General features: G+C 50.2%; 1 protein-coding gene across 1 annotated transcript; it reads right to left on the minus strand.

Moving 5' to 3' along the window:
- Window positions 1-1,485: 1,485 nt before the first annotated feature.
- ARL4C (ARF like GTPase 4C) lies at window positions 1,486-5,682 on the minus strand. The gene has a single exon (XM_069103130.1). It carries the CDS (start codon window positions 5,258-5,260, stop codon window positions 4,682-4,684), a length of 579 nt encoding a protein of 192 aa, XP_068959231.1. The 5' UTR covers window positions 5,261-5,682; the 3' UTR covers window positions 1,486-4,681.
- Between the last annotated feature and the right edge of the window lie 10,618 nt (window positions 5,683-16,300).

Consider the following 16,300-nt stretch of genomic DNA (forward strand, 5'->3'; position numbering starts at 1 on the left):
CTGCTTCTCCCACCATGAGGTGCACACACACACAGAAGTGTGTCTCTTGAGAGAACAGGAACTGTGTTACACTTGGCTTTGTATTTGAGTGTCCAGGGTCTGGTATACAGCAGGTGCTTAATACAGACTGATTGATTACTCTGGATGTAGGAGTCCTCTTCAAGAGAGCCCTCAATTCTCTAGCATGTCCAGTTTGTTCGCTTTTTGGCCGTATCTGATTTTTAAATAATCTCTAACACCAGAGTGGAAGGAAATTCTATCCCTTTTTTATCCCATTAAAAAGCGTCCACATACACACCCTGGCTATGGGACCCTGAACAAGTCAGTTACCCTTTCATTGCCTCTGGGAGTTCTCACACTGAGCTTCCCACAGCATAGGATTAGACATTTCACGTTGGAGGGGCCCTGAGAGATTATCTAACCCATTTTACAGGTGAGGAAACTGAGGCACAGATTGCGGGAATGACATCTAAAATCACACGGATCATTGGATGGCAGAGCCGAGATGAACGCCTTGGTCTTCTGGTACTGTTTCCCCGATCTGATAGAAGTTACCAGTAAATGTGTATGTCTGAACCAAAAGAAAAACGAGCTATTTTACATCCTGGCAGACCTCCCCCTCCCCCCCATCCCCCCGTCCCCAGCCACTGAACATGCATGAGACAGCAGGGGTCCGAGCAGTGTGGGGCACGAGAAAGCACATTGGGTCACAAGTCCCATTAAAATCTCAGTTTTGCCATCTACTGACTGGCTGGGTATAACTCACTCTTATGAGTTCAGATTTGGCCTTAGACACTTACTAGCTGTGTGACACTGGGCAAGGCACCTGTTTGCCTCCTCTGTAAAATGAGCTGGAAAAAGAAATAGCAAAGCCGACTGGGATCTTTATCAAGAACCCCCCACCCCTGTAAATGGGGTCACGAAGACTTGGACACGACGAAACAAAAAAAAACTGTGTGGTCTTAGGGAAATCGCATCTTCTCCCACCCTCGTCTCCAAAATGAAGATGAATCACAACTTCTCAGTCTATTATTTCTTGTCAAATTTCCTCCCAAATGAGCCAGTCTGAAGGTCCCTTCCTAGCTTTTTATCTATGCTGCTAAGAGGGGACCATCTAGCCTCAAAGGTCCCTTCCAGATGGAAATCATTCCCTCAAAGGAATTTTTAAAGGGCATTTGAGGCCCCCGAGAGAGGAGCAGACCCCAAGAGGCTCATGTCCAAAGACTCAGCCAATTACTCCAACAGCTGAGGACTTCTTCAGGGCCACTATTCAGGATTGGCAGGACAGTGACAATAGAGATTTCTTTCAAAGATCTTTTAAGGAAAAAAAAAAAAGCAGTGGTTCAGCCCACCCAGCGTTAATAGTTAAGCTTGGATCAGGGAACAGACTTACAGACTGAGTCCAGCCCTACAGTTTAAAAAATGAAGAAAGAAAAGCAGGAGAAAGAATGGGAGAAATCCCGAAAAGGACACACGTACCAAGGCTTGATTGTATAAATAATTTATTTCCGTTCACAGCATCATGTTTGCATCATAAAAAAAGGAAAAAAAGGAACCAAAAAGGACAATTGGAACAGAGAGGACGGGGTTAGGGCGGGGAAATGAGAAATGAAGAGGCAGCAAGCTGCTTTTCTTGGATTCTAACATTTAAACAGACACAAAATCACTATGAGTGGACGAGGGCTACCACCAAGGCAGCTTCCCTGCTTGTCTCCTGGTAACCAGTGGGAAGCCTCATTGGAGAGGCAGTCCTCCAAAGCCAACCCCCACCTTCATTCTTTCAGGGATTGATGCTGCGAAGCAACCCCAGATCTGGAAGGGCCCTAGCAAGGGAGATTCTCCTCCAATCCCAAGGGGAAGGTGACACCATGTGTGGGGGTCAGGGACTGTGAGGAGGGCGGCCAAAACATGACAGAAAACAACAGAAATTCAGGGCCACGTCTTAATCATGAACAGTGTTTCAGAACTAGACATTCTGACTGCTTTCAGGCCCTCAATCAGGCTTGACAAAGACCAAAAATCCTGCTCGGAGTTTCTGGAAAGCAAGGCAAGACTGGGTCTGAAGATTTGTCTTAAAACCTAACTCCAGTGAACATCACACCATATTTGGCTTCTGCAGGGTCACAAAATAAATATATTATTTCTCTCCCAAGTGTGGAGCGAACAAATCTCAAAGTGCTTAATGAGAAACTGTGGCATGTGAAGAAACTGAAAGGAAAATTAAAGCAAAAAGCCACAGACACACAAACAACAAAATCTCTACACACAGTTTCCTTACATGATGGGACCAGCCCATTCAGAACTCAGTGAACACGGAAGTGAATTACGACTGTGTAAACGGGAATTCCATAGCCTTCTTCATCCTGCCTGCTTTCCAGTTGGTCTCTACTAGGCTTCACAAAAAGAAGACCAGCTGGGGAAAGGTGCCACCATTCCTGTCCCAAATTTAAAGGAGTCGCCTGGCCCTAAAAGCTGTAAGAATTGCATTTAAAGCAAAAAACCAATACTGCAATCTGGACTTTGTTCTATAGTGAGTTTGTGGAAAACAGTGGAAAACAGTGGGTCAAGAGGCCTGGCCTTAGAGACACATTCCCATGCCCAAACCTGATAGTGGCCAACTTCCAAATGACCCCCTTGTTAGGAAATTTTCAAAAGGGGGAGGGAGGGCGGAGGACAATTACCCCAGTAAACATGGCTTCAAAGAGGAAATCAAACTCCCAAGTCTAAAGTCTCCCTTCAGACAATACTGCACTTCTGTGTAAAATGACCAGCATCCTGTAACCAAGACTCCCAGTCCTGATTATAAACCATTTATTTCTTTAAAAAAAAAGTCTTATTAAAAATACTTAACTCTTTGTTTTTATTTTCCCCTTTCCCCTTCAGCTTGCCTGTTCTCCCAATCCTCCTTGGGCACCTGCTGGCCCACGGATGACATCATGCCCCAAGCTTCCTCCTACCTTGAGCACTCTGGGGAATCTCATCTACCACACTGGGGTTCAGTTGTGGGCCAATGTAATAGCTGTAGCAGCAGGCCAGTTTAGACAGGAATTTTATAAGCAAGGACCTAGGTCATTGTGCTTTGAAATCCATGCAGTCAGGTGGGCTTTTGCAAGACAAATGGGCTTGGGCAGTGGGTGGGAACAGGGTGCATCATATCAAGTACTATAATGAAACAATTTTGTGGAGTTCCTTACATTGGACAGGCTACAGTGAACCTCATTAAATAACCCCAAACGGTCTTCACTTGCAGAATTATATGATATAAAGGGGCACAACAAAGCCTTTTCCTCACTTTTTTAAATGAAAAGATAATCAGAGAACCCTCCATCACCCAGTTCACATGACAAGAGGCAAGCCTTGCAAAAATCATCCTCAATACAGCCTACAGCTGGTGTTAGATCCTAAAACCAACCATGGGCTGGGCAGGGACTGCTAGCTTGCAAACCAGCCGGTGAAGAGACCTTTAAATCCCACACGGATGGACCCAGGTATTTCTGCCCAGCATAGCATGCTGGGGGCATCCCCCCTCAGCCGCTTCCCATCCAGCCTGAATAACAGGTCTCGCCATTTGAATGCCCTTAGCAAGATCTCCGGCAATAAACGGCCCAGCGACCACCCCCAACCGGCAACTGTTTCTTAATTGTTACTGTTTTCTTTGTTTGTGGGATAATGACCTACACATGGGCTGGATCCAAACCGCGGCGAAGACGCCGGACCTGGGGGGTGGGGGGGAGAAGGGATGAAAGGCAGTTCTCATCCTGTAAAAGAAACGGGCGTTTTCTACAGTGGATTTCCCTTGGCCAGGCTCTTGGCTGGGTTTCCAGTGATCCAAGTCTGCTATGCGGCAGCAGGAACTCCCCCCAAACAGACATCCATCCGCCGTGCTAGGGCCCAGGGCAAGAGCAAAGGAAGAGCAAACAGGGGCCTGCCCTGTTCCATGAAAGGGATTCTCTATACCCGGCTGGGCTGGCCCATCAATCCATGCAGTGGCTGCAGCCGCCCCCCACGCCCCTTGTCGGAGCAGAGAGCCTGGAGGGGACGTGACCTCGGTACCTCGAAGAACCCACAGGTGCAACTAGCTTTCGAGGGAGGGGCAAGGACGCCCAACTTCTTAATTCTGCTGGAGTTTCAAGGCACGAGGCCTCCCCCGGGGGCCCTCTAAGCCACCCTCCTCTTCCCACCAGAAGGGCGGACCCAGCAGGTCGCAAGCCCCCAGCCCCATCCCCCATCCCTCCCAGTCCTCTTCCTCCAGTCTCCTCCCCCTCCTCCAAGCCCGTGGGAAAGGGGGGAGATCAAACAAAGGCCTTTCCAGCAGGCAGGCAGGCAGCCCACCAGGGGGATGGGCGTTCATTCCTCGGGCCTTTCTCTCCACTCGCCTGGCCTGCAGTGGGGCTGGTGACCAACCTGTCCCAGGCTGCCAAATCAGAATCCGGGGGGGGGGGGGCAGTCCCAGGAGTCCGGGGTTCCCGCTCACTGGCGCTGGCTATCAGAGTTCTATTCTCGTTTGGAAAACTCGACGCGCCGCTTTGGTTCACGTTTCTGGGTTCCTCGGTGGGTGGGAGTGGGTGTGTGCTGGAGGGGAGCGGGGCGGGGGAGGGGGATGGGCGCCGGGGCCAGCAGGGGAAGGCAGGGGGCTTCTGCCCCGGGCTGGGGGGCCGGGTTCCTTTGGGGGGCCGCTCCTTTACCGCTTCTTTTTCTGCTTGAGGGACTTCCTCCGTTTGAGGATCATCTCGTAGAGCTTGTCCATGCCCTCGGTGAGGCCCTCGCCGATGATGGCGCAGGCGGGCTGGACGTGGTAGGTGGTGGCCGGCACGAGTTCGGGCAGGGCCAGCTGCTTCTCGATCTCGGCCACGGGCAGCGACTTGGGCAGGTCCTGCTTGTTGGCGATGACGAGCAGCGGAGTGCCCTGGTTCTCGGCGAATTTGGTCACCTTGTGCAGCTCGGTCTTGGCCTCCTCCAGCCGGTCCACGTCCACCGAGTCCACCACGTAGATGATGCCGTCCGTGCAGCGGCTGTACGACTTCCAGAGCGGCCGCAGCTTCTCCTGGCCGCCCACGTCCCAGAAGTGGCAGCTGATGCCCTTGGCCGTGCCGTTGCTGAGCTTGATCTTCTCCGTGTTGAAGCCGATCGTGGGCACCGTGTTGACAAACTCGTTGAACTTGAGGCGGTACAGGACCGTGGTCTTGCCCGCCGAGTCAAGCCCCAGCATCACGATGTGCAGGGACTGGAAGGCGGAGATGTTGGACGAGATGTTTCCCATGACGCTGGCCAGGACAGCAGAGGCGGCGGCGGCCGGGGTGCCCTCGGACAGCGCCGGGGGCCGGGGGCCAGGGGGCAGGGGCGGGAGGTGCCCTCTTCAAAGGGCGAGCCCGTGGCGGGCCAACAGTGGGCGGGCAGGCAGCCCCCTCCCTCTCCTCCTCCTCGCTCTCCCTTCTGCCTCCTTCTCCTCCTCCTCCCCCTCCTCTCCCTTCCCTCCTTCTCCTCCTCCTCCTCCTCGTCCTGGCCCGGATCAGGCTCCTGCCCGCCAGGGAGAGACTGAGGGTCACCTCTCAGGTCCTTGCCCCGGGGGGGCGCACGGGCATCTCCGGGGCCGCCGGCGGTGAGGCGCGGCTGGGGCGCGGGTCAGGGAGCTCAGGGCCCGCCGCAGCGCCCTCCAACCGGGGCGCCCCAGCCCAGCCCGGACTCCATGGGCATCCCTCTCCGCCTGACCGATCACCGCTCCCTGTTCCGGCGTCTTTTGTCTGCCTGTGGTCCACCGGGCGGGGCGGGGGCTCTGGCTTGGATCCGATGCGCAGGGGGAGTCACTTCTCAGCCAAGGGCGAAGGAGGAGGGTGGCGGGGGATCGGGTGCCGGGAGCCAGCGGAGGGGTGGGAGCCCCTCACCCGCTGGATAGGGCTGCGGCCGCGCTGCGTCTCCGACTCCCCGGGCCAAAGGCCAGCTCTCCCGGCTTCGGCGGGCCGGTCCTCGGGCGGCACACGCCCCCTGCCCGCGCGGCTCCAGTCCGGGCTCTGCGGGCTCACGTCCGGGCGCTCGGCGGGGTCTGCAGAGGCTCGGGGGCGCGGTGCATTCCCAGGAGCTCAGCGCCAGCCGCCCCGCACGGCTGCTTCTCGGGCGGCGCCGCGGCTGCCTGGGCGGGCAGGCCCGGCCCTCTGCGGCTCTGCTGGCCGGCTGGCCTCTCGGTCCTCCCGGCGAAGAGCTCTGCCGAAGCGCGGCCGCGGCTCTGCTGCTCCCAGGCAAGGCAAGGCTCCTCTAGGCGGGTGGAAGCGAGCCCAGCTGCAGCCCGGGCCGCGCGCGCGACTCCTCCCCCTCTGGCGCGCGGGCACAGCCCCGGCCAGACACCCCGGCTGGGCGGGGCGAGCGGGAGAGGCGGGCCCTGCGCGGGAGTGGGGGGCCTCCAACCCTCCCGCCCTCCCTCTGTCCGCCTCCCCTCCCCGCACAGCGCCCCAGCACCCAGAGGGCCAGTGGCTCCGGCCACCGCCCTTGGGCTTGGGGAGGTCCGGACTGTCTGAGCGCCTGGCCCCATTCTCTGCCCTCCCGGCCAGGCTAGGCCAGCTCCGTGCCCACAGGCAGGCAGGAGCCCAGCCTAGCCCACCTAGCACCGAACCTGGTGGGAGTGGAGTGGGGAGGCCCGAAGGCTTGTTGTCCCGACAAAGTCCATTAGTGACAAGTCCTGGGGTTGGGGTCCTAGCCTGAGATCTACAGGGGCCTCCAAGGGTTTAGGCCGAACCCCTTAATTTTGGAAGGTGGGAGGGAGGGAGGGGGGAGGGAAGGAAGGAAGGAAGGAGGGGGGGGGGGAGGGAGGAGGGAGGGGGAAGATCATTCTGCATTCCTTCACTTATTATTATTAGTGGCAGTAAGTATAAAATATGCTTATCATTATTGATGCTTATTGCATTTATTTAGTTACTTGCCATGTGCCAGGCATTATGCCAAGAGTTCTGACTTGTCCAAGGTGACAGGGCTCAAATGGGAGAGCGCCTTGGACCACAAAAGCCAGGGAGGCATCCCAGCTTTTGAGCAGGCCCAGGGACTCAACCATTTTGTGTGTGTCCCAGACTTACCCTCTCCTCTTGATAGTCATTGGTGGGAGGCTTATGGCCCTCTGCTCCTGCTTTGTAAATACGAATAATAAAATAAGAAGGCTTGCCAAGGAAACCAAAGGTGAAACCCAAGGGGTGGGGGGGCCTATTTTCTTTGGCCATTCAGCCCTGGGCCAAGGATTCAGAACGCTGCCCTAATCCAAGCTGCTCCCCTGCCAGATGAGGGGAGTGAGGCCCAAACAGGAGCTAGAATCTGCCCCACATCAGAAGATTCTAATTCTAGAGCTGAAGACACTTAGTCCAGACCCTTGTTTTAGAGATTGAGGAGGGAAATTCCCTGCCAAAGGTCATAGACAGTGAGTGACAGAACAGAGATGTGAGCCTGAGTCCTCTGCTCCTCCCCCCATCTAGAAAAATCTCCTCTGTGGACCCCTGGGGAAAAGGACCTTATTTAGACCCAGAGGACCTAGGTTGCAATTCTGTTTTTGCTTCTTACTCCCTGTGCAAGTGACCCCACCTCCTTTCTGGACCTCAGTTTCACCATCTGTAAAATAAGGCACTTAAACTAGATGATGTCTCCAGGGCCTTCCCACAAAAGGGCTAGTGAAGGCTTAAAAGAGCCTGGGCCAGGACGAGGTTCTGGCAGCCAGGTGGTGCAGGAGCATCAAGAGAGTTCAGATTTGGCTTCAGACACCGCTAGCTGTGTGACCTGGGAGCAGTCATTTAACCCTGTCTGCCTCAGCTTCCTCAAATGAGCTCGATGGAGAAGGAAATGGCAAATCACTCCAGTATCTCTGCCAAGAAAACGCCAAATGGAGTCACAGAGAGCCGGACTTGACTGAACAATAACACCAAAAGCTTGTTGATTTAGAACTGGGAGGGACCTGGGAGATTATCTGATCATGTTATAGGAGAGCAAACTCAAGCAGAGACCAGAGATGGGAAATAGCTTGCCCAAAGGTCTAAGGCAGTGAGTGGGAGAGCTGAGATTGGAACCCCAGGCCTTCTGACATCAAATCCATTGTCCCCCTTTCCACTGTGGACTCAGGACATGGAATTGGGGAGCTTTCCTTGAAAGGTTGCTTTTATTTCTAAACTAGAAATACACTTGTTCTTCCCAGAACAGCTCCAACCCACACCAAGAGGGTTTTTTTTTTTTTAAGTGAGGATAAAAACACATTTATTATCAGGGGACCTTTGAATGCTAACTGGAAAGGCCAGTCCAAAGCTGTGCTCTGAGAAGGTGTCAAGCCTGCCCACCCGAAGGCTCCAGAGACAGCTGCCCTTTGGATGCTGTCTCTGGTTCAAAGCTCACTTGGCCCTGTGGCAAACTCACTGGCCCATCTTCTCATCTCTCAGTTTCTCCCTGTGTCAGAATTGGTTCAAATATTAGATCACACTTTTTGTTTGTATTGCAAAGCTGGCTTCTTCAGAACTGAATTGAGACTTGTAACGGGTGACTTTTTAAGAGTATATACATATAAAGATTTCTTTTTTAAGGAAATCTAACTGGGAGGGTAGATTGTTGTGAAGCTCTTTGGGCATGCAGGGAAGACGCCCACTACCAGTCCTGATGGACACCTGCTATACAGCTTTCAGGTAGTGCTTGGGGCTGAGGGGGCAGGTCACTTTCCTGGCCCACTCAGCCAGTATGTGACAGAAGCAGGATTTGACCTCAGATCCTCCGGACTGCAGCTCTTTATCCAACCCCTCACTGCTACCTCAGTGTACAAAAGGGGAAACCGGACGACTCATCCCTCATCATCTTTGACCATCCATCCCTGTGGTCACCATAGCTGCTCCTCGCCCTCCTCCTTCCTCTTCCCCTCTGGGTCATCCAGCTAAGCGGTGCAAGGTCAGTCTTCCTGACCCCAGGTCCTCCCTCACAAACTCTACTGGGCTACAGAAATGGAAGACATTAATTGTTTTAATGAATGAATGCATCTCCTTGTTATACTTAACCAAAAATAAGAAATGATCTCACCTCCTACAGAAATTCCAACTTACAAGGCAAGGAACAGAGAGGGAAGAATGATGTTGCTGGAATGACAGAGGAAGTGCAAAGTTATTGTTTTTTTAAGTTTTATTATAAATCTAGTAATTTTCGATCAGAACAAGTGTTCTGGTAAACCAAGAAAAGAACAAAGGATCTGAAGCTCCATTCATGACAATCAGATTTTCAAATGTGTCCGTTCACTTCAACAAAACTGTCTGAGGAAAGTCACCTTCGCTCCCATCTTTCTTCATCACTTCCATCTGGTCTCCCTATTTTTCCTTCAGCTCAGTCATTTTGGGTCAGTTCATACAACCCCAGTTTGCTCAGCCAGTGCCCTGGGCTGGACCTTTTACCTTATTCCAGTCACATGCATACATGTACTCATGTATATGTGCATGTGTATACACATTTGCTTTTACAACTATTACTGCTGGGAAATCATGGCATACAGCTAAGACATGTTGGGAAGATCATAGGTTATCAGGCTTATGGCCAGAAGGGCCCTCACAGGTCATCCAACTCATCCTTCTCATCTTAGAGAAAACAGACCAGGAAGGCCATGGAGTTTGTCCAGGGTCCCATGGTTGGTGAGAAGCTAACCAAGAATAAAAGCCAGCTCGTCTGCCCCAGATGCAGTGATGTCCGTTCTGACCCTCAAGTTCAATTCAGTGACATCTGTTTGACCTGCATGGTTTTTACCAAGCAAATAAATACACAAATTAATGAAGGAAGGAAGGGAGGGAGGGAGGAATAAATGAAGCAACAACCAAACAAAGGAATTGATCTCTACCCAGTTTTAATAAATCAGGGTAAGTCATGAAAAATACATTTTGGAACAATTTTAAAGGAGAAGCCATTCAATTCAACATTGACTGATTAATTGTTGCCTCTTGAGTGCCAGGCACCGTGCCAGGTGCTGGAGATATGGAAACAAAAACAAAGCTGGAGGAGGGAGAGAATATATGGTCCACCTGCCGATGAATAAACCCAAAGAATCGACAAAGTGACTGTAAGGGGGAGGGAGCGCTAACAACTAGGCGAGGTCCAAAAAGTCTGGTGGTGGAACAGTGGAGAGAGTGACAGTGCTGGAGGCAGGAAGACTCAATCTTCATGAGTTCAAATCTGGCCTCAGATGCTTACTAGCTGGTGACCCTGGGCAAGTCACTTCACCCTGTTTGCCTCAGTTTCCTCATCTGTAAAATGAGCTGGAGAAGGAAATGACAAACCACTCCAGTGTCTTTGCCAAGAAAACCCCAAATGGGGTCGAAGAGTAGGACATGACTGAAAAATAACTCAACCACAGCAAAAGAAAAATCTTGTAGATCACGTGGTACCTGAGGCTCCCAGTTCACAGGACAGATCTACATCCTGTGTTCTTTCCAGTGGATCCTGAAGCTCAAGAATGGAATCTATTCTTCCTCTGAAACCCTGTTGAGCTTCCAGTCTCTCTCTTCCCAGCCTCCTGTTTTGAGCCCCAACCTTCCCCCAAATCTCCAATTAGAGAATGAAAACAAAAGGAGGGAGAACTTAGGGTGGTGTTTATAATGACAGCCTGCAATTTACTGCTTTCCTAAATAGCGGTAAATAAAATGTGCTGCTAATTAAAATACTGCCTGAAAGGCCAGAGAGAATAAAGCAGATAAAAGCTGTTAACAGTTATCACCAGTTAAGTAGGTTAGCCTAATGAAAACACCAGGAAGGGCTTATCTGAGAGATACCATATCTTTTATTGAGTATTTAGGAAAAACAGCTAGGATTCTCTAATCAAAATTCCATCCATCCATCCATCCATCCATTCATTCATCCATCCATCCACCCATCTGTCTTTCCTTCCGTCCATCCAGCCATCCATTTGTCCATCCATCCATCCACCCATCCTTCCTTCCTTCCTTCCATCCATCCACCCATCCTTCCTTCCTTCCATCCATCCATCCATCCACCCATCTATCCTTCCTTCCATCTGTCCATCCATCCATCCATCCATCCATCCATCCATCCATCCATCCATCCATCTATCCATCCATTCGTCTATCCACCCATCCATTCATCTATCCATCCATCCTTCCTTTCTTCCATCCATCCTTCCATTCTTCCTAATCTGAGGCTAGTTGGCATGCTTGGGTGGCAGGCTGGTTACTGCTAGGCCTCCCTCCTAACTGCAGTTATGCAGGAGCACCCTCTGCTGACTCTGTGCTGTAATAAGTTTATTCTGACTTTTGAGCCCCTAAACCTGGGCATCTATCAGACTTTTACCTTCTTGTAGCCCAAATGCACTTCCTGTTCCATCCCTATACAAAGTCCGGCAGAATGACTTACAAATCACTCGTGGAATTTCTATTAGTTTTTACTTTAAATTAATGAATGAATGTTTTTTAAAAAGAAAAGAAACAAGAATCCCAAAAGCTCAGGGGCAGGTTAACTCAGGCTTCATCCAGTCCTTACCAATCCCTGAATAAGACTCTCTGCCCCCTCCCCCACCACAACACACCCATCACCTGGCATCCCTAGCCTTTGCTTGGATACCTGCAGTGAGGGGGTGCTCACTACCTTGCTTTGGGACAACTCTCATCATTCACATTATTTCTCCGGACACCAGAGGAACTTTTCCCCCTCAGTAACGTCCACACATTGCTCTCAGTTCTGTCCTTTTAGGCCAGGGATGGGGAACCTGCAGCCTCCTCTTATTAAAGGGATTTGTTCTGTAAAGTTTGGATTCAGTCAAAGGGCTGCACTTGAGGCGTTGAGGGCTACACATGGCCTCAGGGTCACAGGTTCCTTCCCCTGTTTTAGGCCCAGAAGAACAAACCCAGTCTCTGATCACTGTCTTCTGCCCCTCAGTCTTCCTAAGGTTAACCCTTTTCAGTTCCTTTGACCAATCCTCACATGTCATCAAGCTCAAAATATTCTCATAGAACAGCATGAATAATCCAAGTATAGCTTTGCGGTCTGCACACACACACACACTCCATTTTAACAAAATCTTCAAGGACATTTTGATGGTTCTTTTCAACTAATTCAATGACATTTCCCCAACATGGAAAGTGAGACTAACCAATCAGTGAACATGTCTACTGTGTGCTGAGCTCAGTCCTAGGATCTGAAGACAATCCTCCCTGTTAGGACCTCCCTCCACAACACAGACAAGCAGACTCTACCACTGAGAGTCTTTGACTTGTATTTAAGGACCCTTGAGCACCTTTGAAGCCCAAAACGAAGTGTTTGATCTTAACAAGCTCACGCTATACCCATCAAGACAACATGTGTATGACATCAAGACAATATGTATGTGAGTCTGTATAAAATGGGGCCCCCTTGGGCAGGGAGGGGGAATCAGAAAAGGAGGCCCGCTTGAGCTGACCCCGAAAGGCAGCTGTAGCTTCGAGGAGGTGGAAGGGAAGAATCAGGGAGTGTGCACCAAGCACAGGGCCTGGCCTAATGCAGAAGCCTGGAGATGAGAGGCAGGGGGTTGTAGGCCATTGTGGCTGTGCTAGAGAGTGAGGGGAGGGGAGGAGTGTGGGGTGAGAAACCCTATTCCCATCAGGGGAAATCTCTCAGGACTCACTTTAGGAGTTGTGACTGTAATGCTGGAAAACCTTTCTCTCCTTCAGTCATTAACACTTCCATTCAATGAAGGATTATTAAGGGCCGGCCAGTTAGCCAGCTGTTTTAGGAATTCGCAGTGACCCGTGTTAGGATCTGTCTGGATCTTAGAGGATCTTAGCTTTTCAAGAAACCTCAGGGGACACATAGGTTTCTCCCTGTTGTGCCTGAACATTACCGGGATGTTCGAATGAGGCCTGAGATAATCTTTGAAGTGAAGGACTTAGATCTGGAAAGGATCTTACAGGTGACATGGCATAGCTACTTCTTTTTTTACACACGAGGAAACTGAGTCCAAGAGAGGGGAAGTGACTTGTCCAAAGTCACACAAGCAAAAAGTGCCCAAGGATTCAGAGCTATAGTTTTGGATACCAAAGTCAGACTTCTTTCTTTTTTCTCATGAACTCAAGCACTAATAATCATTTCAAAATGCACAGAACAAAAATGTACAGATATGAACCTGCAAACTTTTATGGCATGCAGTTTTTATGCAGTTCTTACTCAATTTAATAAGGCTGTAACACATTGGACCCCTTTGTGTCTCCTTATGAATTGCTTTTTTTGTTTTCTTCAGGAGATTCTTAAAGTCTCATTGATTGTTTTTTATTTCTTTGTTGGAAAATGTTTGCTTTTCTGTTTAAGCCCTCAATACCTTTGTTTGTTATAAGTAAATATAGTCAAGAAAAATGTATTTGCTGTTTCTGAAAATGTTCATCTTATTAAATATCCCCACAGCGTCACCCTCACCCCATCACCTCCACCTCCCCTCAGTCCAGCGGTAGGGAGACTGTAAGGTTCATGAGATTTAAGACCCTCCCCACCATTAGTAGGCCTCCTGGGGAGCCCTTTGGGGGAGGGACTTGCCTAAGGAGGAGTTTGCTTAGTGGGAGGCTTGCTTAGAGGAAGATTTCTATACCTTTTGGTACTGAGCTGATAGGGCCCTGAGTCAGGAGGTTCCTGATGCCTTCTGGCTCTGAGAAGTGCACATATACTCCGAGTCGAGTCGGTATTGTGCTTTGGAGGCTCCTTATGACAAGGATCTTGTGATTTCCTGGTTGAGACGCTGAGAAGCCCCCCCCCCACACACACACAGTCAGATGTTGTCTGTGTTCCCTCCATCCAGTGAAGTGTATAAAGTGCAAAGCAATATTTCTGTGCTCAGACTGCTGGAGCCCTGTCTGCTGATCTTTATTTCTCTGCTTGGATTTTCTCTGATGTTCAGGGTGCTGGCCTTTCCCCTGAACTAGTGGATGTAATTAAAAGTAGGATGGTGAAGCCCTTCCTGATCAGCCTTACTAGAAAGACAGATTAAAGAACCTGTGCTAGCAGCCATCCTGGGTGTGCCAGGGTTCCTTCTGTTACAGAGGTGGGCTTCATCTCAAGTGTTAAGGAATCAGAATTGATCAGAACATTCATCCGTGTTGTGAAGCCTTTGAAAGCTGTGTCCCTTTATATGGATGTGGAGATGAAATACGTCATTTCCCTGGTTCTGCTCACTTCCCTTGGCATCAGTGCCTACTGGGCCTCTTACGTATCAGTACAATAATATTTTATTATTTTCACATACCACAATTTGTCCAGTCATTCCCCCAATGATGTTTCAAGGACCTCACTACAACACAGAGTACTGCTATCAACATTTTTGTTTTTCTCTTCCCTCCGTGGAGCGTTTGACCAGTAATGGTATCAGGGGTCAAAGGGTGCATGCAGTTCAGTGATGTTTTAGGGCCTAGGTCCAGTTCTTTCTGTCTCACTGCCTGCTGATGGTCATCTGCCATTCTCTCCACTGCTAGATTTGCCCATCAGACTTTCACTAGGCAACCTACCACATTTGCTGCCAAAGTAAGCATAGATTTGGAGCTTTAAGCTTCCCAAATAGATCTGCCATTTATCTCCTTTCTGAGACAGGCTCCCTCCTTGTTGAAGGATGCTGCAACTCCCTATTCAGCAGAGGAAGGGAACACCAGACCCAGAGGATGCCAGCAGCACTGAGCTCAAGCTAACTTACAGGAAACATCACCCCCTACACATAAGAGGAGTTTCATAGTCAATGCCTAGTAGCACTCTATAGAAGGAGAATCTGTATTCCTTTAATTCTCCCAGAAACAGTCTGTGTTTTTAACACCAATATTCTCCTGCTGCTTTTATAAGGCTGTGGGGCCAAGACCACTGTGTTCTCTGATGAATCAAAAATCAATAGCACCAGAGAGCAATGGGGAAGTGAGTACTATGTGCAGGAGATAACACCTTAACTCAGGAATTCTAAGGAAGGGCCAGGAAAAAGGGTGCCATCGAAGCAAGGCACGATGGGAAAAAGAGGATGGGTCATTCCCATGGTGGGGATGCAGGACAGCCAGCCAGCCAGCAGGCTCCTCGGGCATCTTCTCAGGGGGATGCAGGAAGGCATCCAGCATGTCAGGCAGACCCCTGGGGCTAAAGACTGGGAGGATGAGCACAGCCACTGAAGGGAACATAGAGATGAGAAAGGAAGAGATCCCTGCAGGGCTTAGAAGAGGCAGAGCATGCTGTCTTATGGATGAGAAAACCAACATTCTCAGAGACCAAGTGAAGTTAGGGACTTTTCCACGACCATGTGTATCAGCAATGCCATATTCACAATGCCTATGGAGATTACAGATATGCTGATGTGATTATCCATCACAAAATATATCAGTCTTGCTATATGGGGGAATAAGCTAGAATATTTATTAAAATGCCAAAAGACTGAGTCCCAAAACCAGAAAGTGAAAGCCATCAGAGTAGTTATGACATTGGCACAGGCAGATAAAGTAGAAAGCACCCACATTCTCAAGCCTTTAAAACAGAACAGGCTACCTCAGGCAAAGGTCTTCCTCTCCCCACTCACAGCAACCACCCAGCGTCCAGGAAGCGCGCTCCCAGCAGCTCTAGCCCCTGGAAGTCCTCAGCAGGAGTCCTTAGCAGAAATTCTGGCTGACTCAAAAAGGGCTTCCCGCTGCCACTGCCGCTGTCTCTGCTGCTGCTGCCGCTGTCGCCAACACTGCTAGCCACCGCAGGAACTCCAGCTTGGCTTCCGCTTCCTCTTGCTCCGCCCCTTCCTGCTACGTCAGCAAGTCCAATGGGGCATGGAAGATCTTTAAATCCCATAACCCTTACATTCGGCCCCAAGATCTTTCATGTCCCTTACTTGGCAAAAATACAGTAGGAATGACTGGTGTCAACAAAATTTCACAACAATATAACAAGAATAGCACACAATAAACACAGAAAACCATATTTTGGAGTGGGGCTTGAGCACAAGCTTCCCATCATTCCCCCCACCCCGCACAAATGGGGCCCCAAAATCTTGTGGTAAGTGGTGAAGGTCTCTTCTTCCATGGCTACTTGCTGCTGAAATCGGATGTAGAGCTGTCCCTGTCCTAAGGGGTCCCATTTGAGAGGTCAGTTCTTAATATGCTTGATGCCAGGTCCAAGGGTGAAACATCACAGTTGCAGACAGGGGGTGACATCCAGCTTAAGCTATCAGGCATCTACAGGTGGACGGTACCAAGCCTGCGGAAACAAATCTAGCAAACAAGGTGAACAGACAAAAAATCAAGAAGAAGCAAAGACACAATAATCAGACTATTGTAGCCTCACTCACCATAGAATAAATGAGTTAAGGGTACAATTTTGTGATCATCTA

This window comes from Petaurus breviceps, unplaced genomic scaffold (genome assembly GCF_028583685.1).
Source record: "Petaurus breviceps papuanus isolate PSGF00001 unplaced genomic scaffold, PetGlider_PUasm1.0 567, whole genome shotgun sequence".
Taxonomy (NCBI): Eukaryota; Metazoa; Chordata; class Mammalia; order Diprotodontia; family Petauridae; genus Petaurus; species Petaurus breviceps.

Bases quoted from the DNA above. Each gene is read 5' to 3' on its own strand.
- ARL4C (XM_069103130.1), bottom strand. From the start codon at position 5,260: ATGGGAAACATCTCGTCCAACATCTCCGCCTTCCAGTCCCTGCACATC.